The sequence below is a fragment of the Drosophila mauritiana genome, chromosome 3R, assembly GCF_004382145.1.
Source record: "Drosophila mauritiana strain mau12 chromosome 3R, ASM438214v1, whole genome shotgun sequence".
NCBI classification, from domain to species: Eukaryota; Metazoa; Arthropoda; class Insecta; order Diptera; family Drosophilidae; genus Drosophila; species Drosophila mauritiana.
This window is the reverse complement of record NC_046670.1, coordinates 14,030,207-14,045,231: the sequence shown is the minus strand read 5'-3', so window position 1 is coordinate 14,045,231 and position 15,025 is coordinate 14,030,207. Positions and strand designations below refer to the sequence as shown.

The 15,025-nt window shown below is 40.1% G+C and overlaps 1 protein-coding gene and 1 pseudogene across 2 annotated transcripts; one reads left to right on the top strand and one right to left on the bottom strand.

Annotated features, from left to right (window-relative positions):
- Positions 1-1,799: 1,799 nt before the first annotated feature.
- LOC117143860 (EF-hand calcium-binding domain-containing protein 1) lies at positions 1,800-2,982 on the top strand. Of its 2 annotated transcripts, none has more exons than XM_033308725.1 (4): positions 1,800-2,248; positions 2,295-2,396; positions 2,450-2,650; positions 2,714-2,982. In XM_033308725.1, the coding sequence occupies exons 1-3, from the start codon at positions 1,892-1,894 to the stop codon at positions 2,648-2,650; spliced, it is 660 nt and encodes a 219-aa protein (XP_033164616.1). In that variant the 5' UTR covers positions 1,800-1,891; the 3' UTR covers positions 2,714-2,982. The 2 variants fall into 2 exon arrangements, with proteins under 2 accessions (XP_033164616.1, XP_033164617.1); XM_033308726.1 differs by having other exon boundaries at positions 1,835-1,999; positions 2,062-2,248; positions 2,450-2,982.
- Positions 2,741-14,412, bottom strand: LOC117145461 (annotated as a pseudogene).
- Between the last annotated feature and the right edge of the window lie 613 nt (positions 14,413-15,025).

Genomic DNA, 15,025 nt, shown 5'->3' with positions numbered 1-15,025 from the left:
TACCCCATATTCCAGACCCCCTGTTCTCTTATACATGCATGTATGCATTCGCCTAGATGTTGCTCGTAAACTTTGCCATTATGCAAAGCAAAGGCCGAGACTTGCAACAAGCCATGTATTTTTGATGGTCATAAAAAAAAAGGTATGCAAAATGATCACTCAACGCCCCTCGCCACCAAAGGACGATGATGTCGACAAGCACTGGCCAGGCAATCAAAGTTGGCAACTACTTTGCAAGTTTTGGCCAATGTTTTTCGGAAGGGCGAAGGTTATGCCAGCCAGATACTTAAAAACACAAATATTCCAACTCCTTCAAAAAATTTTCGCCTAGAAGTCAAGGCAGTGAAAACATTTGAAATGCTCTTTCGATGTAACTCTGTATCTCAAACAAAGCGAAACATTTCAGGGCCACAATGCAATTACCGTTTTAAGCCTGCGAAAAAGTTTCTTTGTTTAATTTGCTCTGATATTGATATTGGCACTTTTTAATACGATTTCTGTGTTTAAACTGCGAGAAATTTGATCGATTTAAAAGTACTTTTATTGTAAATGCACCACTTACCTTATGGCATATCAAATAGATCCGATTTCTCCTTAATCTAATATCTTTTTTTACCAGTTAAAAAACTATTATTATTTATATTAAATTTGAACAATTTTTTTTTTCAGTGCACGCTGTGACAAATTTAAGTGAAATAATCAATCGGACCAGGACCTTAAACTGTGTTGCAAGGCTCTCCCAGCAGGATCCGCGTACGATGCCACTTTGAATAATTATTGGCGCAGAGACAGAAAGTCAATCAGTGGGAATGCAGCGGGCAATTTAATACAATTGCGGGCCAAGGCGCTTATTCAATTAATTACTTGAAACAGTGCGTCAAAAAGCGGGCAAGTAATGCAGAAAAAGCCGAGTAATTATTTTACACTTTGCTACCGCTGCCGTTCGACGATTTTCCACCATTTTCCACTTGCCCGCGACGCAGATTCAGCATTTTGATGAAGTTTTTCCCCGACACAGCCAGTTGTACGCGCAGTCGGTCATTCCATCTGTCGCCTGTGCATAATAAAGTTTACTTTAAGTTTGTTAAATCCGTGCCCACCAGTAATGTGACCCAGTTTTCGGGTTGGCACGTGTAATTATCGACATCTGATTAAATGAAATCAAAGACAGGCGCAGCCAAAGGCAATATAAATTCGCATAAATTCGCCACGGCGCTTTAAATGTCAAGTGGGGCTCGTCCATCGATTTTTCTGCCTCGCTGGCTGCTGGGGTCATTTATCAATATGTAGATTTTCCTCGGAAAGTTCAATGGGTCCGCAGGACACACATACGCACTATACACCGCACGGACCCCGTATAAATTGCGTAATTTTTTTTACACGCACACACAATTGGAGATAAATTGACTGATATGCATGTTGTGGGCCACCGTCGTCTGTCTGTCTGGCAGTTTGATGGATGCGTCTGCCTGGAAAACTGTCCTCCTACACGCCCACTTTCACTTTTCTGCTCTTTGATTTTTTCTTTAAATATATCGACGCTCCAAGCTACTTCCACTTCCGGTGACTGCACTTAAATGCCAGACGAAAGCGTAATGGCATAAATTTCCTGCAGGCCAAAATTTAAATGTGTCTTCTAAAATCTATTATCAGCCAAGATACATATCAATTTCATGTTCCGCAGGAATATACTGTCTGAAATATTACATGATTTCAATTAAACCATAATTCAAATACATTTTTTAGAAGAGAAAACTCTTTAATCACATCTTTAATGCTTTTCACTTCAATTAGTAGCAGTTAGTTTATTGTTTATATTTATTGTTATTACTTTATGTTGAGTTCTTTGCGTTGCTTTTATAATATATTTCTTGTATAAATACCAGCAAAGATGAAGTTGGACCTCACCATGAACGACCGTTTCAATCAGCGGTTTCAGTCGGTTTATGGCGGACTGGTTCCCCAGATCGCTCGACTGGTGCCCTTCAACGACTCTGAGGTGACCTGCATCCTGCTGATTTACTACAAGTATAGTCTCCAGAATGGGCCCTCTGCTCGCAGAATAACATCCAGCCAGTTTGTGAACATCGTGATCGGGTTCCAGCAACTATACGACATGGACGTGGTGGATCGCATCGTAACCCTAATCGCAGGTGGCAGGAAACACGTGACGCCCATGGAATTCGTCAACTACATGACCATCCTAATGTCCCGCGACATGGAACGCAAAATGGAGTTTGCATATATGGTAATCGAAATGTACGCGATAAATTTTTTTTAATGTTTTCAATTAGGTTTACGACAAAAATGGCATGGGCATTAATAGAGAGATCATTTCATCTTCGGTCGAGAGGTTTTTCGCCGGGGACGACGACGAGATACTCGAGATGCGACTGGTGAGCTGGAATTAACCAATTTCAAGCCCTCATTCAATCTGTTGCCCAACTAGGACATGGTCGATTTTCTACTCCTCAAATTTGATGAAGACCAAGACGGCTACATCTCATTTGAGGAGTATAGATCGATCGTGTTGCAGCAGCCGCGTCTGCTGGAGTTTCTGGGTCCCATCTTTCCCTCGGACGAGACGCGTATGGTGGTGGCGTACTGCACTGCCATATACTCTCACATACCCGAAATGGCCACGTTGTAGGTATGGATGCAGCAGGGTATGTGGCAGTTTGCCAGAACTCCGCCAGTCACATAAATCTTTCAGGCACAAATAAATCGAAAGCAATGCAAATCAGTGCGCCCCGCCACCGCGTTTTTCTCTGTTCAGCCATTGTAGCCACTCGAAAATGTCAATGACAATGATGATGAACTGCAGAATAGAGCGCTGACAGCTGCAACGAGACGCTGGATAGATGGAGAGATGGATGGAGCATATATGGGGGACACCAGCTGTCTCTCGACCACACGGGGGAAAAATATGAAAGATTTCGATGGAAAACTTAAGTTAAATATCAATAAAATATGGTAACAATACTTTCAATTCACAACTTACAATTTATTTTTGTATATTGCTGTTTAAATGCTAAATTTATTATTTTATTTATTTATTTTATGCCTAAACATTAAATAATTTATTATGTCCATACAAAAGATAATGGTATAAACATAAATTCCTTATGCATTTTAAAATACGATGTATACAGATTTGAAGTAGTATGAACAGTATATGAACATTAAATATAACAAGAACTAAAAAATAAATAAAATGTTATACTTCTGAGTTATTGTTTTGAATTTATTCATAGTGTAGCCCGCTTTAGTGACATAATTTTAAATACGGAGCGCAGCTCCAGAAATACTTTGCTCTGGTTGAATGCTCCACTGGTCGACGACTGCCTTTTGCCACTGCCTCATGACAGCTTGATTTGTTGGCAGTTGGCATACAATTGACATTTGATGGATAGTGTTCTACATTGTCGGGACATTCTCCAATCCAGGCTTCCAACTGCAGCCACTGCAGGCCCTTGAAGTTTTCCCCTTGGCCGGTTGCTCTAATTATGGCCATTGGAAATTGGGAGCACTATTAAAACTAAAATTTAGAGTACCATAAATCAACAGCCGTCGTGATTGAGGGTCTGAAATCGACTGCTCTCTTTATTATTTAGTATAACCAAAAGTATAAACTTATATATTCGCATTTGGAAATACTAAACAGAACACAGCTGATAGTTATTCGCCAGAAATCTCCCGAAACTACTGATCTATACAAAGGTTCATATAATATTGTAAGCTATATATTTTCATAATCACAATTTATCTTATTTCTAATTTAAATTTTTTATGTTAATGTACCATAAGATTCAATTCTTGCTCGCTTTATTCCATCGCTGTAACACTCACTAAAAAATGCGTACGAAGATTTTGGGAACGGCAATATATTCGACATTTGAGCGCTTACGTAGGAAAAAGGGAGTTTTTCCAGAATTATGTCGTGCTAAAAAAAATTAATTAAATTAAGCAGATAAAAATTCTCGATGAATACTTACGTCATAGGGACACGAATGATTTATGTTGGAATAGGGAACAAAAAGGTTAAAAATGTATGTGGCCACTGGATATCCTTTCATATTTGAAAGGTATTTGCATCCATCGAAAGTAACATTGTAAAGAAATGGCTTGTATCCGTTTAACCGTTGATATAGTGCGAAATTAATCTGCAATTTTGATTGTTAGTAAGTTGAACCAGGCGATCAGTAAAATTCACCCCATACTTTAACTTTTTTAATTGGCACCTCATGTAAACTTTTATAGACACGTATTTATATGTTCGATTAATAGCCTTCAGAAAACAGTATTCGAATGAGGAAAATGATTCGTTATGGGAAATACATTTAAGATTCGTGAACTCAAAACCTGAGTAAGCCTTAAGAAAAAAATAATTAATAATTAATTTAATTAGCATTAAAATAATAACTACTAACAATACCTACATTATGGATAATTAAAAAGAGCAGAAAAGACGAAAAGAACTAAATTGCTGCCCGACACATTGCAACTGCAAATGAATACCATTTTTGTATCAAACTATTCACTCACATATTAAATATATAATTGGGTTTAGAGTGGGATACAATGATAGTTTTTGAGTTTAATTAAGCAAGACAAAATTTGATGGAGTAGATTATTTCAGCGCTATTATTTTAACTAGACCCATTTTCATGACTTAATTGACGAACGAATGTAAACATTTAAATACTCTCGAAAAAATTGAAATTTGCCTTTTCGTTTGTTCACTACATATATAAATTTTTATTGTTATGTGTGTCATTAGCGCATTTTAAACACCACTAGAAAAATTGCTTATTACCGAGTCTTTATAACACTATACATTATACGATTTGGATTTGTTGGACTTTTATAATAAAACAAATTTATATTTTGGAAAAACCAGCGACAACCAAAAAACATTTATTTTTGATTAATTAAAAATTCTGCTTGTCATCCCTGAATATCGTTTGAATCCTTCAGAAAGCCATCCTAATGGCTTGAAAAGTGGGCAAATTTGCATAACAGACGGAAAGAAATTTAAAACAAGTAACAAGCCAGTGAAACATGAAACGGAAAAGTAAACAAACGAGAGCCTAATAACTCGACGTAGACTGATGAAATACTCTTGATTAAACTCTCATTTAGGTATAAATTAAAATTATCTCTAATGGCCTTATTGAAAAAAATACATTTAATGGAATTGTATATTTAAAAAAAACCTTTTGGTGTTCGATTTATACGCTGATATGGGCAACAAACATTTTTTTTCAAAATCTCCATTGTTAAACTCTGTTAAGGCTGGGGAATACTCTTTAAGAATGATCTCTCTTTTTGGAAATAGAATAATTTGTCTCTGCTTTCAAACCCTTTGTGATCACATTCATCTTAGCCTCTTGGATTTGTAATTATTTATGCAAAAATTCTTACCAAACAAACTTAATTTAGTTAAATATTTGACTTCAGGCTGGCGCATGTTGATTAACAGACTGAAACGGGTACCAAATGCCCTGCCACGCCCCCGGGTATGCAAATAACAATGTGGGGCGGGGCCACCTTCCTTCATCCTTGCAATTCATTTACTTTGTTGTTGTTAACCCTGGGTGTTTGAGTTTGCCACTCGAACTTGCGTGTAAACATGCATGATTAAGCTGGCAGCGAGAAACGGAGTAAAGTCCCAAATTAGCATAAGACAGCACAAAGGCCAGGAAATGTGAATTAGTAGCGTCCGTTGAAGGTAATAGGCCTGCCGATAATGCTCTTCAAGAAAAACATTAACTCCTATTTACCTATACATGTCTAAAAGAAGACAGCGCGCTATAGTCGATTTCCGCGACTATCAGATACCCATCTACTGGGAGGATTTGTTTGGCATACGGACAGAAGTTAGCAAGACAAGAAAATGAAAAAAACAATAAAATCATATTTTTCTTAGTGCTTTGTTTCAACTTTGTAGCTTCCCTAGATCACAGCGTTAATACAGACAGGCAGATGGACGGACAGATGGACATGGCTTCCTCTTATCTATACTTCATATATTAAATTCAATTTAAAATTAATGTGTTCGTTGTTTAGACCTGACTGATTTAATGCATTTACTAAAAAGATAGTAAAATTTCTTTTTTATAGCCCATCATAAATTTCTTATTTAATTACGTCTAAGTTTTATAAATTCTAAGACGTTTAATCAAATTTAAACAAGCGTTCGCGACACTCAGGTGTATGGATATATCGATCAAAGGAAAAAAATATCCGGGGAATGCAATCCTGATGGAGGAGATGATGCCAAAAAGCATCTCAGACTGCGACGAAGCAGGGGAATTTAAGGGAACGAGACAGCGAGAAGCTTGCACTCAGCGCATTGCATTGCAAAGTGAACTCCACTTACACGGAGTAAATAAATAAAAAGGATGCCCAAACAGAGCTCACAATTTATGGATGCACTTGCCAGGAAAGGACAATGGCAGAAGAATGGGAAAAATACAAAAATAAAAAAAGGCACCAGAGAATAAGGAAAGCCAAACGAAGACAAATGTAAAATAATACGTGACAATAATGCTGCCAATGGCTGTGTTGATTAGGCTGCTTTATTTATGGACCGCTTTCCGCCGCGACAGCTGATCCAGGTCCACATCCTTTTTGGACTCCAAGCTCAGAGTTGCCCAAATTCGTCTCAATTTTTTTTTTTTTTTTTTTTTGTGGGATCCAATGTCCAATCGTTGGTAAATTCATTGAGCTGCCGCAATCCGGACTTGATCTGCAGGTTTTGTGGCCCAACTTGCTCTTTGGGCCTAATGAACCGAGCAGCCCTCTGAGCGTATGTGGGTTTGTGTGTGTTGGCCAAGTAAATATTATTTGATGCTGTGTCGAAAGCCATTTCCAGGTGGTATGTGTTTATGCATAAAATATTTACAAAGTTTCGTGTCTCCGTGTGGCTTTCGCCGAGTCCAATTTGCCCAAATGCAGAAGTAACATTTGAGGCGAGCTTGTGTGGCAATTCGTTTCCTTCTCCCCTCTTTTTTTTTTTTTTGGCTCTTATTATTCCAAGTTTATTTAGGAGCTGGAATCTGGGGAGGAATGATGCCATGAAGGCGGCGGAGGCATGGAACACCACATCAAAGCATAGCACGTGGCACGCATGAGTGGCAATGGCAAAAAGTACAGCGGCAGGAGCAGCTGGAGGAGCTTCGGAAGCAACTGAAGCCCGGCAGCCCCAATTGCATTGCCATTGCCCCGAGTTGACCACAAAACATGCGCCCGGCTACGAAAACCCAGCCAAACACAAGTCAGGCCAAAAAAGAAAACACGGCAGAGGAAACATGGATAAAGGAAAGCTACACCGTACATATTGCATAATGTAAGCGAGTTCTACAGCCAATTAAATAGGCAAAAGGTTGTATTAATGATCTTAGCATTTTAATCCTTATCAAGACTATATTTTAAATTAAGGAATTTTTCTTCATATAAAATTTTATTCTCATATTTATTCGTATTCAATTATTTTTTCTATTCTGTTCTTTAATTTGCTTTACCTTTTGATATTGTTTTCCTAACTTGCTATCTTTCGTATTAAAGCCTATTTAATTTGGCCCAATTTCGCTCAGTGTAGAGCAACAACAGTAACAGAGCGGTAAATCAACTGCTGACCAGTGTACGGCTGCAGTTACGTATGTGAATTTGTAATCTAAACTTTTATACTCGTTGACTCGTTGCCTCGTTTTTCCATCAGCGGCGAACAGGAAACGGAAATTGCTGCTGTTGGCCCGTTGACAAAAACACGACACTTGCACCTCAAGTTGCCAGGAACTTTCAACTTGATTTTCCGAGCCAACTACAACAGCAAAAGCAGGAACAACAACAGCAGCAACAGCAGCAGCATTGATGTCCAGGACATTATGCGACTGGCAATTGCTTACGGTTTTGTTGTCCTGTTGTCGAGCAACTGAATGTGTCCATGATTGCGATTGCAGGTAGTAGGCGATCGTGTTGTTCCTGTTTTTGTGGACCCATCTGACCATTGGGCCATTGATTAAGCGTGGCCAGCTGGTTGGGATTTTCCGCCCGCTCTTTTGGCCACGTTCACTCAATCAAAGCCAAACTAAAAGTTTGTGCTACGGTTTTAACCTCAGTTTGCATTCTTTATGAGTGTTTCTGCCTCCTTTTTGTTGCACGCTCTGCATTTTTTCGTTCTTACCTTTGAATGTTTAATGCAAATTGATTTACCCAGACCTGTTTGGCTTTTTTTTCATTGTTTCAGCAATGCCAACTTTTGCTCAAGCGAATTTTCCAAACGGCTTTAAGTTACAATTAAGCCCGCTGGGAGAGAAAAGCGCGCAAGTTGTTAACTGATTTTCAGCCCACCTTTGGTGCCTCCAGTTACCAGTTGCCAGTTGGCTGCACATTAGCGACGGCACACGAAAATTTTTAACTTAAATTACTTTTCGTAATAACTTTATTTTGTAATTTACGTAAGTAGAAGTAACATTTATGCAGCTGCATAAACCGCCAACGAAAGTAGCTGACAAACTATGACGGCGCACGTAAAAAACTTTGGCCAGAAGCCTTTGCGAATTTGCGGAAAAATTTGCGGGTGGGGCACAAAACTGGCTGGGAAAATGTAGTGAAATCGGGATGGGAAACCCACGAGCGTTTGCCTTCCATTCGGCCTTGGTCCGCAAAAACTTGATGCCACTCAGCTAGATAATTTGCATACGGAAATGGGTGCGCTCTTTGATGGTTTTTCACGATCTTTGGGAATCTATAGGCGACGCCACCTGTCCGAAAATGGGTGGTAATCCCTCCTAGTGCTCCATGCCACCCAAAACTCCAGTGGCATCTTACATTTTTAATACGCCACTTGTCCGAAGGGAAACTGAGAGCGTCATGGGCACGTTGTTTTTCTTTCGCCTGCGTAATGAGGAAAAGTTTCGCTACATGCAATTTGCTCGTGTTCTCTGCTCTAAGCGCTCCCTTCTCAGTTCCCAGATGATTCTAGTTTGTTTTTTTTTCGTTTGCTGGTCTACTTGTCCTTGCAAAAAACCATTTGCATTTGCCAAAAGCACAGCCATAACGGCGAGAAGAAAGCAACAACACACTCACCTCAATAGTCAAACAAAACAAAGCAAAAGTGCGGCATACTTTGTGGCGCTTGGCATGCCAAACATGTGCCCCCCATTTCGGTCCTCCTTCTCCGGCTGACATACAAATCATTTTGCCGAGTACCGAATGTCGAGTGGGGAGCCATAATGCAACTGGAATGAAAGCCACCGGGAGCACTGTAAAAAAGGTCATTTCAAACTCGAGTTTTTCCTCCTCGAAATCATAAACAATACCTTCAAAAGCCAGCCAACTGTTAAAGTACTGGGGTCAAAAGGTACCGGTTTTAGGTTCCACAAAAACTTCCCAAAAAGGCACTTTAGATATAAATTACAAAAAACAGTTTCCTAATTAATTATTAATGAATTTTATATATTTTCCTCTTTGGGGGTAAATATAATTTCGATAATGCTCAAGTATTTTCAAGCAGTAAAGCAATTGTATAGGTTTTTAACAAAACTGCTATAAGTGTGGGCAGCTCGTAATTAAAACATTTCTGTCTATCTAATTTTTTCCAGTGGTAGACATATTTCTTATATGTTCCGAGGAAATGCGAAAAGATGTTTGTCACATTTACATTTTAATTACTTGGAGCGTCCGCCATGGTTTTTATTGCCTGACAATCGCTTTGACATCTAATCAATAAATCACATGCACTTGGCCGGGTCTTATCAATCAAAATCTTACAAGGATAAGGGAATCCCAGGCTCCCAAGTGAGGGCAACAATTATGCGGAGCGGCACAGAGCGGCTCAAGAGGCACTCAGCCCGGCTGAAGGATTCCAAAGGAGCTGCAGCTTCAGCTGGCAAAATCAAACAAAGGGCTGCACCGAATGCAAAGGGAATCATCAGCAGCAAAAGAGTAACCAGAGTGAAAAGTGTAAAATGCAAAATCTCATTGATGATTGAATGCAGGACCGAAGGAGGGCAGGAGCAGGATCCTCGCCACTTTTTTTTCGACGCTTTGTCTCAGTCTCAATAACGAAATGCAAATACGGCAAAAAGCGAAAGCAAACACACAAATACGCATGAGGAGAACCGACTAGAAGAGCCAGAGAGTGGAAAAGTGGCACAACGGCAGGACCAAAGCAAATCGAATGGCACAGAGGCGAACGGAAAGCTGCCAAGTGCCCGGCAAGGAAATCTGCAGCAAAAAATGCAGGATACAAATCGTGATGATAACTACGAATATGCAGATGCTCTAACCTGGACATTTATAAGCACATAAGACGGCAGAAATTAATACCACCTAAATTACTTTGAAATCGAACAACTGCACACAGCACTTAAGAACATGTTGTGGGTTTTCTTTGCATAAATATTAGGTCATGTAAGGTAACTATTTATTATTTAAACTAAAATAAACGAAACACTTGTGTTCGAATATGAATGCAACAGGATGCTAATCAGATTAAAATACAAATTTTCTCTTATTTTAGTGGCTTCAAAACGCAACTTTGCAATAAACCAAACTAATATTGATTAAATAAACAGTTTACGAAATTTATATTTACCTCCTATTCTTCGCCATAGCTTTTTAGTCAGCTGAACTAAGCTGCTTTGTGTGGCGTTAGCTATCAAATGCTGTGGCAGGAGGGCATAACTTTCTGCCGACCAAGTTCATAACCATGTCAGGCGACTCTCCTCCCCAGGGTAAATAAAATAAAAACACTAAAAGAAGAGCGAGTGCGAGTGTGTGTGAGTGAGATGGCAAGCGTGATGGGGCTTCCCGCACGGCAAAGAAAATGGCGTTAGCTGCAGCGCATAGAATTGCAAATTCAATTTCAATTCAATTGAGCATGTGTTTGCAACGGCACATCCATATGCTCCTAAGTTTCCATCTGTAACTGTATGGGTGTGGGTGTGAGCTAGTGTGGATGTGTCGTCTGAGCGATGGCACGGGTGCGTATGCGTGATATATTGTGTGCATGCTGGGCATTGTTGCGCTCTTGCTGCTCCGCTTGTTGCATTGTCACTTATGGGCTGAAAGCGATACGAGATCTACAACGGCTTTGTCAATAATCGAACTCGATTTAAATCGAGCAGCTCGCATTGCCAGACGAGGCGTGTCCAGAGATATTCCATCGGCTCGATGTGATTCTGAATGATTCCGATGGTTTTTATTAAATTACACGCAGTGTAAATAATTCGCGTCCGTCTGTCATTAGGCCGTCGACAATTAATGCCAATCGCAGCTCATTAAAATTCAAATCATCCACCCGGCGTTGTCCGTCCGCTGCCATTATAAACATTTTTGCGCCAAATGTTAATTATCATAGATTGGAATTTGGAATATTTTCCCAGGACCAAAGCAAATAAAATGCGAAAACAATGGGCGTGTGCGACGACAGTGCGCTTGCATAAAATGCAAACACAAATCGACAAATATTATTTTTATGTGCTTCCACCGATAATGATTTTGCCAAGCCATCAAAACTGACAGCCCCTGAATTTCGAAATGGCTGGTGGTAATGGAAATGGAAATGGCAACGGGCTTAGGTGGCGAATGCGTAATATGCTATAATCAAATTAAAATTAACAAAAACTCTCATGATTGCAAATTAGTTGCCGAGAATGGGCGTCAAATTGAAATTGCTATCGATTCATTGCTGATTTTAGGTCGTCGGCATACATATAGATTTCGGGGGAAAAATTATTAGCTGTTGAACGAAAAATTGGAAAAGAGCTACGCCGAGTTTCCTCCTCCACTGATTGCCGGCTCTTGCGAAAAACGGATCAAAAGTTAAATTCCTGTTTGACTTTTCATTCGAAAAATTGGATTTTGCATTTAGCCAGGGATGCCGAGGAAAAAGTTTCCGCCCACCAGCAGACTGGGGATAAGCCGCTCACAGAAATGCAAGCCAATGCAATGCTCAACGAAAATAGGGAAAACTTTTTTAGTTCCACAACTAATTTATCAAATCTCAGAGATTCGTTCGTGCTCTCTGTTTGAGTTGGCCCACTCTCTTTCGACTTGGCTTACAGATTACAGAGCCCGAAACAATGGTCATAATAATTTCAATTATTTAAGTGACAACAGCAGCAGCGGCAGCGGCAGAGCTAAGCCTGCTAAATGCATAAACAAATCCGGTTGTCAATTTGCTAATTGCTGTGGTCTTGCCTTTTAATTGCCACCGCAATTCGGCATTCCGCAAAAATAAAAATACTCCCGAACGGAAATTCCAATAAAAATCCAAAGCCGGCTAACAAAAAAGTGGTGAAGTTGTGGATGCGGATTGTGGGTCCTTCTGCCCCCTGGCCTTGCTGGCACAATTGAAGCGTGTTATTAGCTCTAATTGTTATAAAGCCCTTTTAATTGGGTGTCTGATAAAGTTGGCCCGAAAAGAAAGCCCAAGTGTTTGCCCCACGAGATCCTAGCTGGCATTCACCTTAATGAAAAAAGGGCTTTTGTGAACCTATTAAAGTAATGGCAAGGGCGCGGTAGAGACACGGCCGGCTTAGCCATTTCTTTTTCTTCGGTCGGGTAAAACTTTCTCGCAAAGTATTTTTCACACGCGCCACGTTGCGTATGCGTAATCTTAGGTAACCGCAAAACGGAGCAAAAAAAAAAAATAAGCGCCAATGTGGGCGTAGCTTGGCATTTGTTTTTCCAAGAAGTACATTTTGTTTTAAGCGTCTTGTTAACATGGTTTCATCGTGTGGCTTAATTAATTTTCAATGTATTTGCGAGTGGGATTAGCCCCTCGACCCGCAAAAAAAGCAACAAAACACTGAACCAGCAAAACAGTCTGCCGAGCAGGGAAACGCAACGTGCCCGAGCATAAAACGCCGCTAATCCACTTTCAATTAAGTGCAGAGGCAACACTCACACAAATAAGAGGATTCGGCCAAGTGAATACATTTGAATTTAAAACTACCACTGCGGGTGGGCATTTGTTGGTCTTAGAATTTAATCACATGTTCCAGGGTTAGTCAGGATATTTTCGCTAGATAACAAGAATAAATATCGATATTTATATATTTTAAAAATGTACTTAATCTAGCCAACTGATACAATTAATTGAAACTACCTACACCCACAACGCAAACCTCTTTTAGGAAACAGCATTTAATTTTTTGTAAACCGCATTTCAAAACCTTAAACTAGAGAACTCTGTTTAACTCTTAGAATTTAAGGCAGTTCCGAAGTTTCGTTTGAGCTACCCATTTCGAGGGGATTCAAGGAGGCAACCAGATGATGCGGTCAGACGTCTTCCACGCCGCGGATTGAGCCGAAGACAAATGATGATGCATAAATAACGCGCCGATAATCCCGGTTAAAAGCTCTAACATTTGTTTGGATTTGCCTGTCGCTTTCCAATATTTGCTTAATACACATAATTTTTAGCTATTATTTTGGGCACCGCCACTCGACTGGCGGTTAATGTCGCCCGATTTCGCTGCCAAGATGAATGGCCATCGATTTATTATCGATGTCTGGCGGAGCGGTTTATTAATACGCCCAGACCACAAGGTGAAGGGATTTCGATGGCCTAGATGGGCCAAAAGCGATCGAAAACGAAGTGTTGCCCACATTTCAAACCCGAATCGGTGATTGGAAAAGGTGCTCCATAATCGTTTGCGGACGTGTAGTTGTCATCAATGCAAATACCACGCAGCGCACTTGTCAGCACCATCCTCATTCACATCCACATCCTTAACCGCATCCTCCGCAAAATCCACATCCTCTTCCTCTAGGATAGCAACATCGATGGCGTCGCATGATTGATCAAGTGAGTGCGTGCCAGGGACAGTGTCAAGCTGGCTACTACACTGAGCGAAAAATTACTAATTAACAGCAAAGGTTATTTCGAAGAATCATTAGATATGCAATTAGAAACTAAAACGCATGAATTAAAATCCACCATTAATCATTACTTTTCTTTATATATACAAATGTCCATAAAATAGGTAAAGTAAATTCTTTTATCTTTTAAAAATCTTGCTGATTTTCTTTCAGTGTAAGAATGCAGCGGGATGTTCCAAGGCGGAACTCGTTGCCGAACCATTTTTCTGACATTTAGTTGACAGGGCAAATTTTTGTTTGGCCGTAATGTGCCCCAGCGTCGCTCCGGACATCTGGTTCCCCATGTTCGTATGGATGTATCTACGTACTTACGTATTTCCCAGATCCATTCACAACGCCCGTGAGTGCGACGGCAGCCATGTGAGTGCTTAAAAAGCATTTGAGGATGAGTTTGTGGATAAAGTTGAGGACTAGGACGAGAATGAGGCCAGGACCCTCGGCAGAGCTGATTTGACATTTATCACTGCACTGGCGACTTTCGATTTTCCGCTGGCCGCCAGGAGCGGGATTTGTCATTGATGAAGTAGTTTCGGGCATGCCAAACGCACTTTGGAGGCCGTGCGAAATTTTTAAATGAAAACTGTCAGCAATACCGCCACAGTTGGTTTGTGCTTGTGTGTGTGTGTGTGTGGAAATCCCCCAGAATGAAATCGGATGCATTTGGAGACCATCGCAGACCCCCTGCCAGCGTGATAATCCAATTGGCAGGCACTGTGGCAATGGCCCTGCGATTGCGGGTGTGTGCCGCTGTGGCAAAGCCCGGCCTTGTCTAATGTAATTCGTGATTCAGCATAAACTGCCGGGCGGCACGCCCACTACGCCCCCAAAGGATTTATTGGCAAGCCCACTGTGAAAAATATACAGCAAGTCTTATTTCTAATGCTTCAACATAATAAGCAACTAAAAATCTACGAAACCATTAAATTGAAGCAATCGATTTATGATATTTACCGTGAACAAATAAAATAAATGCATTTTTACATCTATTTATGTACAAGACAATATCTAACTTACTTTTTAACAGTGTACGCAACACCATTTAAAATATAACTGAATAAGTTTACATAATCCTGAAAGCTTAAAAATATTTTTAATCATATTTCCCAACATAAGTGTTAAAACGCCAACC